The following is a 17492-nucleotide window of genomic DNA, read 5'->3' on the forward strand; positions in this document are numbered from 1 at the left end:
GACCTGAAACGTTAACTCTGATTTTTTTTTTCTTCACAGATGCTGCCAGACCCACTGAGCTTTTCCAGCAACTTCTATTTTTGTTCCATCTTTTTCTTGCCGTCTCATTCTAATCGAACCTTGTCAATAACACAGTAACAAAGAAATATTGCAATTACAGAATAGTGTTTAAGCAGAAATGACTTAGTTTTGGGAGGGGATCATTTATTTTGAAAGCAGCAATAAGAAAAGCACATAGTCTTTAGAAGATGAGCTTAAATGGGATAAAACAAACAACAGGGCCTCAGGGTATGCACTCACAGATTTTTGACAAATAAGGTGTCATAACTATGAGATATTCATTAAGAATAAGACCTCAGCTGCAGTATTGTGTATAGTTCTGTCCTCTACACTTCAGGAATGAGGCAGAAGAGAGAGTGTTAGAACATAGAACATTACAGCGCAGTACAGGCCCTTTGGCACTCGATGTTGCGCCGACCTGTGAAACCAATCTGAAGCCCATCTAACCTACACTATTCCATTATCATCCATATGTTTATCCAATGACCATTTAAATGCCCTTAAAGTGGGCGAGTCTACTATTTTTGCAGGCAGGGCATTCCACACCCTTACTACTCTCTGAGTAAAGAACCTACCTCTGACATCTGTCCTGTATCTATCACCCCTCAATTTAAAGCTTTGTCCCCTCGTGCTAGCCATCACCATCCGAGGAAAAAGGCTCCCACTGTCCACCCTATCTAATCCTCTGATCATCTTGTATGTCTCTATTATGTCACCTCTTAACCTTCTTCTCTCTAACGAAAACAGCCTCAAGTCCCTCAGCCTTTCCTCATAAGACCTTCCCTCCATACCAGGCAACATCCTGGTAAATCTCCTCAGCACCTTTTCCAATGCTTCCACATCCTTCCTATAATGCGGTGACCAGAACTGTACGCAATACTCCAAGTGCGGCCGCACCAGAGTTTTGTACAGCTGCAACATGACCTCATGTCTCCGAAACTCAATCCCTCTACCAATAAAACCTAACACACTGTACGCCTTCTTAACAACCCTATCAACCTGGGTGGCAACTTTTAGGGATCTATGCAAATGGACACCGAGATCTCTCTGCTCATCCACACTACCAAGAATCTTACCATTAGCCCAGTACTCTGTATTCCTGTTACTCCTTCCAAAGTGAATCACCTCACACTTTTCTGCATTAAACTCCATTTGCCACCTCTCAGCCCAGCTCTGCAGCTTATCTATGTCCCTCTGTAACCTGCAACATCCTTCCGCACTATCCACAGCTCCACCGACTTTGGTGTCATCCGCAAATTTACTAACCCATCCTTCTATGCCCTCATCCAGGTCATTTATAAAAATGACAAACAGCAGTGGCCCCAAAACAGATCCTTGAGGTACACCACTAGTAACTGAACTCCAGGATGAACATTTCCCATCAACCACTACCCTCTGTCTTCTTACAGTTAGCCAATTTCTGATCCAAACCGCTAAATCACTCTCAATCCCATGCCTCCATATTTTCTGCAATAGCCTACCATGGGGAACCTTATCAAACGCTTTATTGAAATCCATATACACCACATCAACCACTTTACCCTCATCCACCTGTTTGGTCACCTTCTCAAAGAACTCAATAAGGTTTGTGAGGCACGACCTACCCTTCACAAAACCGTGTTGACTATCCCTAATCAAATTATTCCTTTCTAGATGATTATAAATCCTATCTCATATAATCCTTTCCAGCACTTTACCCACAACCGAAGTAAGGCTCACTGGTCTATAATTACCAGGGTTGTCTCTACTCTCCTTCTTGAACAACGGGACAACATTTGCTAGTCTCCAGTCTTCTGGCACTATTCCTGTAGCCAATGACGACATAAAGATCAAAGCCAAAGGCTCTGCAATCTCCTCTCTAGCTTCCCAGAGAATCCTAGGATAAATCCCATCCGGCCCAGGGGACTTATCTATTTTCACATCTTCCAGAATTGCTAACACCTCCTCCTTATGAACCTCAATCCCGTCTAGTCTAATATCCTGTATCTCAGTATTCTCCTCGACAACATTGTCTTTTTCCTGTGTGAATACTGACGAAAAATATGCATTTAGTGCCTCTCCTATCTTTTCAGACTCCACGCACAACTTCCCACTACTGTCCTTGACTGGCCCTAATCTTACTCTAGTCATTCTTTTATTCCTGACATACCTATAGAAAGCTTCAGGGTTTTCCTTGATCCTACCTGCTAAAGAATTCTCATGTCCCCTCCTGGCTCTTCTTAGCTCTCTCTTTAGGTCCTTTCTGGCTAACTTGTAACTCTCAAGCGCCCTAACTGAGCCTTCACGCCTCATTTCTACATAAGCCTCCTTCTTGCTCCTGACAAGAGATTAAACTTCTTTAGTAAACCACGGTTCCCTCGCTCGACCACTTCCTCCCTGCCTGACAGGTACATACTTTTCAAGGACACGCAGTAGCTGTTCCTTCAACAAGCTCCACATTTCAATTGTGCCCAGCCCCTGCAGTTTCCTTCTCCATCCTATGCATCCTAAATCTTGCCTCATCGCCTCATAATTGCCTTTCCCCCAGCTGTAACTCTTGCCCTGCGGTATATACCTATCCCTTTCCATCGCTAAAGTAAACGTAACCAAATTGTGGTCACTATCACCAAAGTGCTCACCTACCTCCAAATCTAACACCTGGTCTGGTTCATTACCCAGTACCAAATCCAATGTGACCTCGCCTCTTGTTGGCCTATCTACATACTGTGTCAGGAAACCCTCCTGCACACATTGGACAAAAACTGACCCATCTAAAGTACTCGAACTATAGCATTTCCAGTCAATATTTGGAAAGTTAAAGTCCCCCATAACAACTACCCTGTTACTTTCGCTCCTATCCAGAATCATCTTTGCAATCTTTTCCTCTACATCTCTGGAACTTTTCGGAGGCCTATAGAAAACTCCCAACAGGGTGACTTCTCCTTTCTGGTTTCTAACCTCAGCCCATACTACCTCAGTAGACGAGTCCTCATCAAACGTCCTTTCTGCCACCGTAATACTGTCCTTGACTAACAATGCCACACCTCCCCCTCTTTTACCACCTTCCCTGATCTTACTGAAACATCTAAACCCCGGAACCTGCAACAACCATTTCTGTCCCTGCTCTATCCATGTCTCCGAAATGGCAACAACATCGAAGTCCCAGGTACTGCAGTGTATATCTCACCTCCTAACACCACAAAGCCTGCTCACCATCTACAAGACACAAGTCAGGAGTGTGATGGAATACTCCCCACTTGCCTGGATGGGTGCAGCTCAAACAACATTCAAGAAGTTTGACACCATCCAGGACAAAGCAGCCCACTTGATTAGCACCAAATCTGCAGACATCCTCTCCCTCCACCACCGAAGCTCAGTAACAGCAGTGTGTGCCATCCTCAAGATGCACAGCAGAAATTCATTAACGATCCTTAGGCAGCACCTTCCAAACCCAGGACCATTTCTGTCTAGAAGGACAAGGGCAGCAGATACATGGGAACACCACCCTCTGCAATTTCCCCTTTGAGCCACCTACCATCCTGATTAGAAATATATTGCCGTTCCTTCAGAGTTGCTGGGTCAAAATCCTGGAATTCCTTCCTAAAGTCAATGTGGGTCTACCTTCAGCTCACAGTCTGCAGTGGTTCAAAAAGGCAGCTCACCCCCACCTTCTCAAGGCGCAACTAGGGACGGGCAATAAACGCTGGGCCTAGCCAGCGACACCCACATCCCACAAGTAATTGACGAAAAAGGTTTGTGAGAATGGTTCCAGGGACCAGAAAGTTCAAATATGAAGAGAGATTGGAGTAATGCAGAGAGGGGAAGAGGAGATTTGATAGTTTGCAAAATCATGAAGGGCCTGGAAAGAGTAACAGGGAGAAACTATTCTCACTTGTAAAAGGATTGGGAATGAGAGAGCACAGATTTAAAGTAACTTGTAAAAGAAGTAAATGTGATGTGACAAATAAAATCATACAGGAGATTGGCCCTAGATCACAATGCTCGATCAGAGAGCCAGTGCAGACACAACGGACTGAAAGGCCATCTTTGGCAGTGCAACAATGATGTGATTCTGTGAAGACTCTCAATGAGGAATCAGGAGAAACTTCAGTCGTGAGAATGTGGAACTCGCCAGGGAGTGGTTGAGAGGTTTAAAATTGACGCATTGAAGGGCAAGTTAGAGAAATTCATGAGGGAGAAAGGAACGAAGGGAAATGTTGATGGGATTATATTAAAGTGGCAAGAGACTTAGTGTGGAGCAGAACATTATATTTTTCAACACTCCAAAGAGCTGAGCACATCGTCTGGGTTGAGACCCAAGTACAGTGCTGATAGAGCGTGTCACTGTCAGAAGAACTGTCTTACAGATGAAGAGTTAAAGTGATGCACAAAATCTAGGGGCCACTATTTGATAAAAGCAGAGAGTTCTGGCCAATATTTATCTCTCAGCCAACAGACAAATAATCTGGTCATTATCACATTTTTATGGGACCTTGTGGAGAAATTGGCTTCAGCATTTCCTACATTTGACAGTGATTACGTTTTTGAACATAAAGCGCTTTGTGACCTTCTAACATCATGAAAGGTGCTATATAAATGCAAGCCTTTCTATTTCTGTGACCATGATGGTTTTGCCGTGGGAGCGTTCTATTTGGTCCCTGTAATTTTGGCCTGAGTGTTCTTGGCTGTCCCTCTTGATTTACACCTTAACCTGTGTCATTGGGGTTCCACCACATTCCTGTTGGTTCTGAGAGTAGCACAAGAGGAAGTGCAAGGGATTTCACGCTTGTTTTATTCCAATAAAGTGCTCGATTGAGTAAAAGAGCATTTTGATTTAATTAAGTGTAACAGGCATGTTCCATGAGTAAAATACTCTGAAAGCAATCTGCTGTCAACTTGGCATCTTGCCTTTGACAGTCTGAGCCTTCAGGGACAATGAAGTTGGTCACAAAGTGCCACGTTACACATATCTGCATCAAGGTTGACATTTTACTTCTGAAGGACATCATTTATGCTGAGCCTATTGGTATAGAACTATATTAAGTATGATGTCTGATAGACTGTCTCTTAATCTTTACCTGATGGGTCTGAAAACAAATTATGGAACACATAATCTTAACATGAACTGTGTTTAAGCCCACTTCTCAAATATTAATCCTTTTGGAAAATTTTAATTTCTTAGCTCATGCTTTGTTCTCCTTGTTGGTGACGGATATTGCATTTCCAGATTAATCATTTGATCTTACCTTGAACTAAATTCACTCAAACATCAAAAGTGCCATTATGCTCGCTGTAATCTGTTCATTGCCAGTAGCAAATAATATTTAGACTATAAGACCACAGCAAATAGGAATAGGAGCGGGCCATTCAGCTCCCTGAGCCCGCTCTGCAATTCAATAGGAACATGGCTGATCCTACAACCCCAACTTCACTTTTCTGCTCGTTCCTCATAACCCCTGATTCCCCAACTGATCAAGAATCTATGTATCTTGGCCTTAAATATACCCAAGGGCTCTGTCCCCACACACCTCTCTGTGGCAAAGAGTGAAAGATTTGCATTTCATTCTTCTTACAGCTTTGATACTTCTGAAAGAGTTTCACAACTGGTGGAATTTGTTATTCCCATGTCAGAAATAGCAGTTGATTCAAGTCTATCAAATTCCCACTAACAGCAATGTGATGACTGAGTGGACAATTTAGTGATTAAAGTCAAATCCTGACAATCTCACTTAAATTGTCACCAGCTCAGCTGAATATTTCCAGCATTTTCTGTTTTTCTTTCAGATTTCCAGCACCTGAGTATTTTGCATTTTGAGACAATTTTGTGATGTTGACTGTGGTATGAATATGAGCCAGAACAGGAGGCAGAACCCCCTTGTTCTTCTTCATCAAGCCACATCCACTGGCTCACACATTTTTAAAAAAAGTGCGATGTAAACCTGGTGAACACTTAAAAATTTAAAGAATTGAATGAAAGTATATTTGATAAATGTAAACAAGAACGTCAAGCAAAGTAGGTTTTTTGAAAAAAAATGATAAAACCTGCTTTTAAATTGAAAATGCGAATGAGAAAAATTGTAGGTTGTTACCTGCAGATGGCAATTATTGATGGAGGTTTGGTGTCAGCAAACACTTTGTTTTCAAAATAGAGCCATGAGATCTTCTACTAGTCACCTGAGACTCCAAGAGCCTGTCTGCTCTCCTCTAAAAGATGATGGTTCTGACTGTGCAGCCCTCCATCAGTACACCACTCATGTCAGATGAAATGTATGTGCCTAAAACCCTAGAGTGGGGCATGTTACTATGACTCAGAGGTGCACATGCTACCAACTGAGCCAGTTATATCTCCGATAATAGAGATAACAAGGTGTAGAGCTGGATGAACACAGCAGGCCAAGCAGCATCAGAGGAGCAGGAAAGCTGAGATTTCGGGCCTAGACCCTTCTTTGGGTTTTAAAAGAGTGCTAGGAAATGGATCTTGAGGGCAATGGGAAGTGTTTTTTTATTCATTCATAGGATGAGGGGTCACTGGCTGGACCAGCATTTATTGCCCATTAAGAGTCAGCCACATTGCTGTGGGTCTGGAGTCACATGTAGGCCAGACCAGGTAAGGATGGCAGTTTCCTTCCCTAAAGGACATTAGTGAACCAGATGTTTTTTTTTCCAACAATCGGCAATGGATTCATGGTCATCGTTAGACTCCTGATATCAGATTTTTATTGAATTGAAAGTCCACCATCTGCCATGGAGGGATTTGAGCCCGGGTCCCCAAAACATTACCTGGGTCTGTAGCTTAACAGTTCAGCAATAATGCCATTGAGTTGACATCTGTCCTATCACTGCTATTGTAAGTTCCATTATTTTAAAGTAGTGTGGAAAGAATGGGTGTGAATGGGAGTCAGTCTACTTAGACCTGATTTTAACACTGCTGCGGAATATCCCTGATGAACTTTCAAGGCAGATACAGTTAACATTTTGCACCTGGTATGACCCTTATTCAGCACAGTTTGAAGGAGGGTACATACTGGACTTGAAATGTTAACTCTGTTTCTTTCTGCACAGATACTGCCAGACCTGCTGAGTTTTTCCAGTATTCTCTGTGTTTGTTTCAAATTTCCTGTAGCTGCAGTATTTAACCATTACTATACTTTCAAGAGATTTCCTGCTCCCTATGTCCATGAAATCAGCTAGATGTTTGGATGCAGTTGCTGATACAAAGGGGTCTAATTTTAGAAACATAGGAACAGGAGTAGGCCATTCAGCCCCTCGAGCCTATTCTACCATTCAATGGGATCATGGCTGATCTGTGGCCTAACTCCATATACCTAGCTTCAGCCCATATCCCTCAATACCTTTGCATAACAAAAAAATCCATCTATCTCCAGTTTAAAATTAACAACTGATCCAGCATCCACTGTCATTTGTGAAAGAGAATTTGAAACCTCTCCCACCCTCTGTATGTGTAGAAATGCTTCCTAATGTCTCTCCTGAATGGTCTGGCCCTAATTCTCAGATTATGCCTCTAGTTCTGGAATCCCCAACCAATGGGAATAGTTTATCCAATTTGTCGTTTCTTGTTAATTTCTTGAAGATCTGAACTAGATCACTACTTAACTTTTTACATTCTAGAGAACACAGGCTGAATTTGTGGAATCTCTCCTCATAACCTAACCCCTGAAGTCCAATTATCATTCTTGTAATCCTACGTTGTACTCCTTCCAAGGCCAGTATATCCCTTTTAAGGTGAGAGATATTATGCTAAGCAGGCTGAGAAATATATTGAATTTCTTATAGCAGCTGGAAAATATAATTAGACAGCATTGAACGAGGTATAATGTATCGGAGAATGACGATTGTCACTACCAGGCAAAATCTAATGCCCTCTGTGCCCTCCAGTAGGGATTGAACCATTTCCTAAGCCAAATGTAATGATCTGTCATAAAGCCTGGTGTAGCAGAGACTATATGCATTACCCAGTCTCTACAAATAGTCTCTCTTCTCAAAGGTGACCCACACAGTGTCTTCGTACAGATACCTTACATCAGATCAAATTTAACACATAACCTCTGCTGAAACAGAACTTTAAATAGTGACCCTTGAAGGCCGGTCTTAGATGTTTTCAGTTCCATCTGCCTTTAGCAAAGAAATTCAGATGCTAAGCAACAGCCTACTGGTATTATCACTGGACTGTTAACCCAGAGATTCAGGTAGTGTTCTGTGGACCCGTGTTTGAATCCCACCATCATAGACAGTGAAGTTTGAATTCAATAAAAATCTGCAATAAAGAGTCTAACAATGTTGATTATTAGGAAAAGCCCCTCTGGTTCGCTAATATCCTTCAGGAAAGGGAATCTGCCATCCTTTAGAGGAGGTGATGGTCTAGTGGTATTATCACTGGACTGTTAATTCTGGGGACCTGGGTTTGAATCCCGCCACGGCAGATGGTGGAATTTGAATTCAATAAATATCTGGAATTAAGAATCTAATGATGACTGTGAATCCATTGCTGATTGTCGGAAGAACCCACCTGGTTCACTAATGTCCTTTAGGGAAGGAAACTGCCATCCTTACCTGGTCTGGCCTACATGTGACTCCAGACCCACAGCAGTGTGGTTGACTCTAAACTGCCCTCTGGGCAATAAATGCTGGCCTAGCCAGCAACATCCTCATCCTGTTAATGAGTAGAGAAAAAAAATCCTTAGTTGGTCTGGCCTACAAGTGACTCCACATACACTGCAATGTGGTTGACTCCTAGCCACCCTTTGACCAGTTAGGGATGGGCAATAAATGCTGGCCGAGCCACTGATGCCCGCATCCTGTGAATGGATAAAAAAAAAATTTTTGTTGTGTTGTAAAGCATAAAGTAATAGCCGGCATATTCTGTTACTCCCTGTGTTAGCTCCCTGTAGTTCAACAGCACAGAGACCTGAGATTGTGAATCACTTCACAAAGTCCAACAAAGTTCTGCATGATATTTGTGGTGTAGAAATGAACCATTTGATCCAGTTGGTCTGTACTGAGGTTTCTGCTCCACACAAGTCTTCTCCCACCCTTCTTTATCTCAAGACCATAAGAAATGGGAACTGAAGTAGGCTATTCGGCCCCTTCAGCTTGCTCCATCATTCATTAGGATCATGGCTGATTCGACAACATTCCTGCCCTTTTCCTGTAACCCTTCATTCCTTGACTGATCAGGAATCTATCTACCTCAGCCTTAAATACACTCAAGGACTCTGCCCCCACAGCTTTCTGTGGCAAGGAGTTCCAAAGACTCTCAATATTCTGAGAGAAGATATTCCTCCTCATCTCAGTCTTAAATTGGTGCCCCTATAACCTGAGTTTATGCTGTCTGGTCCTAGACTCTCCCATGAAGGGAAACATCCTCTCAGCATTTATCCTGTCAAGCCCCTTGAGAATCCTATATGTTTCAATGAGATCACCTCTCAACCCATCAGCATACCCTTCTACATCTGTCCGCCTTTTATATTTATCTTTCTCTTGTAGTTATCTATACTGTTCATTTCAAACATTTGTTACGGTAGTGAGTTGTCACCCCTCACTGGCTATAAAGGTATTTCTCCTCAGTTCTTTATTGGATTTATTGAGCGTGATGTGAAGATGCCGGTATTAGACTGGCATGGAACAAAGACTGAAGTCGCATGACACCAGGGTATAATCCAACAGGTTTATTTGAAATCACAAGCTTTCGGAGCACTGCTCCTTTTTCAGGTGAAGCAGCACCCTGAAAGCTTGTGACTTCAAATGAACCTGTTGGATTATAACCTGGTGTCATGCGACTTCTGGATTTATTGAGGACCAACAACATTCAATGTAATATTAAGGCTGTTTCATTATGAAGGAGGTTTAAGAAACATAAAATGACTGATCAATGTCTGAAATTTACTACAGAGGAGCATGTGCTAAATTTGTACAACATTGGTACCACATACATAATGTATGATTACAAAATGAAGAATTTATCATTGCATTAAGGGAGTAATCCAATAGGCTCTAATAACACTGTCTTGCTTTTGCTACAGTTGTTACATTGCGACAGTTTTCCTTTGGTATGGCAGCTGTGTGAATTTTTATCCAGCAGTGTCATGGTTAATGAATCAGTTCAATAGATCGTCCTCAGGGCTATGATTACTCACAGTACTGGCAGAATGGTTACACCACACAGGAGATCATTTAGCCCCTCATTTCTATGCTAGTTCTCACAAGGAGTAATACTCCCCTGACCATTTCCCCTCCTTTTCAGACAATAATCCAACTCCCCCTTGAATCCCTCTTGATTGAACCTGCCTCCAAAACTCTCTCAGACAGAGCATTCTAGATCTGAGCTACCACAAGGTGCGTCTTGTGTTATCAATTAGAGTCAGAGCGTTGTAGAGATGTACAGCGTGGAAATAGACCCTTCGGTCCAACTCAACAATGCTGACCAGATATCCTAAATTAATCTAGTCCCTCCTGCCAGCATTTGGCCCATTTCCCTATTCATATACCCATCCAGATGCCTTTTAAATGTTGTAATTGTACCAGCCTCCACCACTTCCTCTAGCACGTTATTCCATACACACACCATCTTCTGCATGAAAACGTTGTCCCTTAGGTCCCGTTTAAATCTTTCTTCTCTCACCTTAAACCTTTAGTTTTGGACTCCCCTACCCTGGGGAAAAGACCTTGGCTATTCACCCTATCCATGCCCCTCCTGATTTTATAAACTTGTATAAAGGTCACCCCTCAGCCTCCAACGCTCCAGGGAAAATAGCCCCAGCCTATTCAACCTTTCCCTCTAGCTCAAACCCTCCAACCCTGGCAACATCCTTGTAAATCTTTTCTGAACCCTTTCAAGTTCCACAACATCTTTCCTATAGCAGAGAGGCCAGAATTGAATGCAGTATTCCAAAAGTGGCCTCGCTAATGTCCTGTACAGCCGCAACATGACCCTCCCAACTTCTATACTTAATGCACTGTCCAATAAAGGCAAGCATACCAAATGCCTTCCTCACTATCCCAACTACCTGTGACTCCACTTTCAAGGAGCTATGAACCTGTACCCCAAGGTCTCTTTGTTCGGCAACATTTCCCAGGGCCCTACATAAGTGTATAAGTCTTGTTGTGATTCGCCTTTCAAAATGCAGCACCTTCCATTTATGTAAATTAAACTCCATCTGCCACTCCTTGGCCCATCGGCCCATCTGATCAAGATCCCATTGTACTCTGAGATAAACTTCTTTGCTGTCCACTACACCTCCAATTTTGACATCATCAATTCATTTGCTTATGCAAATTATCTGAAATCTGTGTCCGTCCCCACCCCAACTTCCTGGTTCTCAGTTCATTTGTGAGTAGGAACTGTTTTCCTCTACTCTGTCCCGATCCCTTGACCTTGATGCATCTTATCAAATCTCCTCATAACCTTCTCTTCTGTAATGACAACAACTCCATCAATCTATCCATATAACTGATGTTCCTGAAACCTCTCTCCTGAATCTTTCCTCTATTATGATGAAAGGTATGTGATTTCTATACATTCATGTAAATTTTGTTTAGAGTTTTAATTTCAAACTAGTGGCATATGGTGCTTGTTAATTTTTTTGATGGGGGTTTAAAAATTACCTAGGTCATTCTTTCCAGATCCATGATTTTAGACCAGTATGGCCTCCTGGAGTGTTAATGGAAGTTTATTTTATTTGGGTTTATGGCAGAAGAGAGGAAAACATTAGCTGACTTTTGAGTTTACATTAAGCAAGGATTGATTTTAATGTAGAAAAGTACTGAGGTTGGACAGTATTGGGGTAGTTTGAAGGAGACCTGAACTGAAGTTAGATGCAAGTATAGTTTTTTCCGCAGGGAAAGGAGATTGTTCAGATCAGTTAAGGAAGCAAGTTACCTAAGTGAAAAAGAGTTTAGTTTGTGAAACTTTACGATCAGGAGTGTTTGAAGAGAAACATGCATTGGTTATTCAAATTTGATGAAGACTAAGCTCTCGGTTGTGTGAGTGATCAAAAAGCTTTGTAGCACACAGGACCAGAAATGAGAAGAAGGACTTAAGTGAAATTTGCCGATTTAATGGAAATAATTTTTTTCTGGGTTTTAACTAATAGTAGTGTAACAGCATTGGGAAGTAGATGGGGATTTGTTTTGCTATGTGTTTCAACATTTTTCAAGTTATGTTACGCGTAGATAGCTTGATTTATTTATTTTATTTTTCTTTCTTTTTGCGTAAAAAAAAAGGTTTTATCATTTGAACCAAATTTGCAGGCTTGTCTGTTTATGTTTCAGTGAATTACTGCCACATTTAAAAGAAAAATCTATCAAGCTAAGTTTCATTCTGGGATCTTACCTGTCCAGTAGTAACATCAGTTGGTGTCATAACAGCAACCTCTCCAATGTTCTATAAAAGTTTACCATAACCTTCATGCTTTTGCAAACTATGATCCTGTTCATAAACACCAGAATGGCAAATGCTTTATTAACATATCAATTTGTCAAGCTGTTTTCGATGATTTATACACATACACACCCACACGATGTCTCTCCATTTTCTTTCTACTAACATCGATCATTTCATCTTTCTCCCCATTAAGTTTCATCATTTGTCTGCCCATTCCACCAAATTGTCCTTGTCCTTTTGAGGTGCTATACTGTTCTGCTCAGTTTATATGCTTCTAAGTTTTGTTTTAATCACAAGTTTTGAAATTCTAACCTGATCACTGAATTCCAGGTCATTAATATTAATTTATCAGAAAGAGTAGGGTCTTAAATACCACACCTGGGGAATTGCAGTACAAACCTCCTCCAGTTCAAAATTCAAATATTAACTATTGCTTTGTTTCCTGTTACTCCGGCAATTTCTGATCCTTGTTGTCACTGTCTCTTTTATTTTGTGAGCACTAGCTTTGTTCACAAGTCTGCAATGTGGCACTGTTATGTGGCACTCTTTGGTAAGTCCAAATACACCATATCCTTCGCATTACCCTCTCAAATAGGTTAATTGAACATGATTTGTCCTTAACAAATCCATTCTGGATGTCCTTAATGAAACCATATTTCAAGTGACCTTTAGTGTGGTCCCGAATTAATATTTCTGGGAAGCTTCTCCACTGATGGGCCTGCAGTTTCTCAACTCCTACTTATACTTCTTTTTGAACAAGGGTGCAACATGCATGATTTTTCAGTCCTGTATGATCAACCTAAGTCAATGGATGACCAAAGAATTATAGCCGGTACTTCTGCAATTACCTTTCTCACTTCCCTCAGTATCACTGGACACATCTCACCCAGTATTGGCGTCTGATCATCTTCAGATGCAGACAGGCTCTCATCAGGCCTGTCAATTTTAATCATCCGGAGAAATGTCATATTAGACTCCAAATGTTAACTCTATTTCTGTCTCTACAGATGATGCCAGACTTGCTGAGTGCCTCCATGTATTTCTGTTTTTATTTTGGATCTCCAGCATCTACAGTATATTGCTTTAATTCCTATATTCAGTACAGTTGAATGAACTACCTGATATCTGTCAAGAGCATTCTTTTTCATTTCCATTTTAATCCTGCCAGTTTTTCTCACCTGGATCTCTGGATCTGTTTGCTTTCCAATGCTCCTTCCAGGGAATTTACCTTGGCTATACCTGAAGTCTTGTTTCTTTGAAAGTAGCAGTTTATTTAGCTACGTGTTTGCTGCCAACCTTTGATACAATCTACCTAGGCTGGATCCATTCTTAAAGTTGGCTTTCCCCTCAGTTTATTCTTCCGGGCAGTTTTTCTCTGTCCTTTTAGAAACTTTGCAATATTATGATCACTGTTTCCTAAATGCTCCCCCACTTCATTCCCAAGAATCAGTATCTCCTTTCTTGTTAAGTTGGAGACATGCAGTCTAGGAACTCCATCCCTTCTCTCCCTTTATTCTACTTCTATCCTGGTCTACATGCAAATAATTAAATTCTCCCCATTCTATGCACCTCTCTGAAATTTATTTGCAAATTTATTCCTCTGTATATTTCTCACTAGTTAGTAGGTTATAGACTGCAGTAGGCATTATGACTGCACCTTTCTTGTTTCTTAACCATAACCTTACTGATTCTGTCCTTGACCTTTCTGAGACATTCCCTCTCTCTCTCAGCAGCATAGTTAACACCCCGTCCGCCTCTTCTTTGAGTTGGGTCTTTATTATAGCTACAGTTTCATATTTACACCTGGCAACCTGGGCCTGTAACTCACCATTCTTATTGACCGAGATGTTCCAAAATGACAGAGATGAAGAGAATGTCTTCTCTGAGAGGGGAGTGAAACTTTGGAATTCTTTACCACAAAGGATTGTTGAAGGTGGACTGTTCAGTTTATTTAAGGCTGAGATAGGCAAATTTTTAATCAGGAAGGGAATCAAGAGCTTTGGGAAATTGTCAGGAAAACAGAGCTGAGAATTATCAGAGCCGTGATCTCATTGCCTGACATAGCAGATGGGCTGAATGGCCTACTTCTGCTCCTACATCTTGTCGTCTCATCACATTCTGTACATCCACATCCATGCACAGTGATTTCATTACATTCTGTCATATGCAGAACCCACCTGATAATTTGCTATTCCCAACCGTAGGCTTATGTATCTCGCCCAGTATTCTGTGTATGTAGTATCTCTATTATTACCTCCTGGTTGCCACATCCTTGTCAAGTGAGTTTAAACCCTCCATAATTAGTTAAAAAGATTATTCCCTTGTTGGTACAGTGATTAGGAAATTGGTTGAATAAAATATTCTGAGTTCAGTGATTGGCCTATTTCCCATGTTTCAATGTTTACCTTGTTCCTGTGTTGTGTTAAGTCACAGCAAGTGATCCAATGAACACTGCTGAGGCCAGACAGTTGAGGATGGGGTTCCCAGGGTCTGAGAGTCTCAGTCCCAAAGGAAGAGTTTCTTGTGTTCCTTGTGGTTTGCCCTTTTAATCAGGATTAATGACGTTCTCTGATTTTCAGGTGAAGGAAGACTGGAAGTACGTTGGCATGGTGATTGACCGTATCTTCCTGTGGATATTTATTTTAATTTGCATACTGGGAACGTTGGGTCTCTTCCTGCCTCCTTGGATGGCGGGAATGCTGTGAAATTGAAGGACATCAACAAACACAAGGCAAGAAAGACCTCTTCGATGAGAGTGATGGGACTGTTATTTTGATCTCCATCTCCACCCCTCGATAAGAGTTGTCTGGGCAAGAAAAATATCATTTTACTCTTCTGTAGATATTAGGCATCACAGCTGTTATATTGCAACTGTTAAAACATGTACAAGCAGAACCGAGAGATTAAAACTATGAGGGCTTTCTTTAGAAAGTCAGCAGTCACACGACCTAGGTTATAGTTCAACAGGTTTATTTGAAATCACAAGTTTTTGGAGTGCAGCCCCTTTTTCAGGTGAAGTCACTGTAACCTGGTGTTGTGAGATTTCTGACCTTGTCCACCCCAGTCCAACACCAGCACCTCCACTTCTTTAGAAAGGAGAAGGCCAAAAGGAGCAATCTTTAAGATGATGAAAAGACTCAATGGGTTAGATATGGAAAAGGTGTCTCCACTCATGGGCAGGACCAGGAATAAGACCCACAATAGAATATTCTCTCCAATAAATCCAATTAGAATTCAGGAGAAACTTCTTTACTAAGAGTCATGGAAATGTGGAACTCAACACCACCGTGAGTAGTTGAGGTGGTCTAGCAGATATATTGAATAAATACATGGGGAGAAAATAAAGGGATTAGAACATATATTGATAGGGTGTGATACTGAGGAGGCTCATCTATAAACACAGGCATGGATCAGTTGGGCTGACTGACCTTAGTGCTGCAAAATCTATGAAAACCACAACAACAAAGAACAAATAATCCACTTCTGAACTAAATACATAGAAACATAGAAAATAGGGGCAGGAGAAGGCCATTCAGCCCTTTGAACCTGCTCTGCCATTCAATATAATCATGGCTGATCATCCAACTCAATCTCCTGTTCCTGCTTTCTCCTCAGACCATTTGATCCCGTTAGACCTAAGAACTATATCTAACTCCTTCTTGGAAATACTCAATGTTTTAGCCTCAACTGCTTTCTGGGGGAGAGAATTCCACAGGCTCCCCACTCTCTGGGTGAAGGCATTTCTCCTTAACTCTGTCCTACCCCATGTCCTAAGATTGTGGCCCTGTTTCTGGCCTCCCCATTAGGGAGGGGAATCAAAGGTAGTGGGGGGTAGATGGGAATGTGGAATTCAAAGCATAAACAGATCATCTGTGAATGGCAGAGCAGGATTGAGGGGCAGAATGGCCTACTTCTGCTCCCATTTTATATATTCACCTGCATGTTTAAGACTTAGTAGCTAGTTATGTACATCTGAGTCGCATAATATTCCTTGTCCAACCTCAGGCTTGATGGGCCGAATGGCATCTTTCGCACTGTGGGGATTCTATGATTCCAAGATTCTAGACTTACGAGTAATAATGCATTACAATTAGCAGCATAATATGATAAAACAAAGAACTGCGGATGCTGGAGATCTGAGACAAAAACAAAGTACTGGAGAAACTCAGCAGGGCCGGCAGCAGCTGTGGAGAGAAACAGAGTCAATGGCTTGAGTCCAGTGACCCTTCTTTAGAGCTGACATAGACTTAGCGTGCAACAATTGGTTAGCTCCTCCCAGCATCAGTCCATGTTAACCTGATGTGCGGAGCTTGTCTTGTAATGACAGTTATTCTTTTTCAAGCGCTAATAGTTTTCGATAACAGAGGGGTGCTGAGGGAGGCTCGAGTGCAGGGAGTTACAGTGTGACATACAGACTGAACAGTTTGCATCATCACAGCAGTTTACAATCACAACCTTGCTGTTTTTCAGCTTCTTAGCAATGTCCCCACCAGATGTTGTCACTGCCAGTTATGTTTGTGAATAAAAGTCATTGCTTTTCACTGTACCCCAGCAGACTCGGTCGATGTTATTTGGCAACACAACAAAACTAAGAATAGTCTGGGACCACAAGAACTGACGATAATGGAGAAAGATGAGCAGCGGGGAAGGTTTGGGAAAGCGAAATTGCAGGTTGGGATGTAACCAGGCTGGGAGAACAGGAGTGATTGGGTGAATGGGATGAGAGGAAGTGGGATGGGCAGCAGAGATTAGGTGAAACTACAGAGGGTAGGTGTCTCAGCAGAGAGCCATTGGAAAATCCAGCTGATGCAGAATAACCATGGTTGAGGGTTTTGGCAACAGATGGACCACGGTGGGTGGAGGACATTGATGTCCATGAAGTACCCTTGATTTCCCTTACTGATTAAAAATCTGTCTATCTCAGCCTTGAATATTTGAACTGGGTGATTCCTTTGGGCTATTTCAGAGGCTAGTCAACTCAACCACATCGCTGTGTGTCTGGAGTCACATGTAGGCCAGACCAGGAAAGAAAGGCAGATTTCCTTGCCGAAGG

The 17492-nt window shown here is 41.8% G+C and overlaps 1 protein-coding gene across 2 annotated transcripts in view; it reads left to right on the forward strand.

Annotated features, from left to right (window-relative positions):
- The window catches only part of LOC109923258 (neuronal acetylcholine receptor subunit alpha-4-like), a 30074-nt gene extending 14728 nt beyond the window's left edge, over nt 1–15346 (forward strand). For both annotated transcript variants that reach the window (XM_048608481.1, XM_020523297.2), the window contains exon 6: nt 15019–15346. In XM_048608481.1, coding sequence (XP_048464438.1) covers nt 15019–15144 — 126 coding nt within the window. In that variant the 3' untranslated portion in view covers nt 15145–15346. The remainder of the gene's footprint in view (nt 1–15018) is intronic.
- The last annotated feature ends 2146 nt before the right edge of the window (nt 15347–17492 follow it).

This window comes from Rhincodon typus, chromosome 19, assembly GCF_021869965.1.
Source record: "Rhincodon typus isolate 14 chromosome 19, sRhiTyp1.1, whole genome shotgun sequence".
Taxonomy (NCBI): domain Eukaryota; kingdom Metazoa; phylum Chordata; class Chondrichthyes; order Orectolobiformes; family Rhincodontidae; genus Rhincodon; species Rhincodon typus.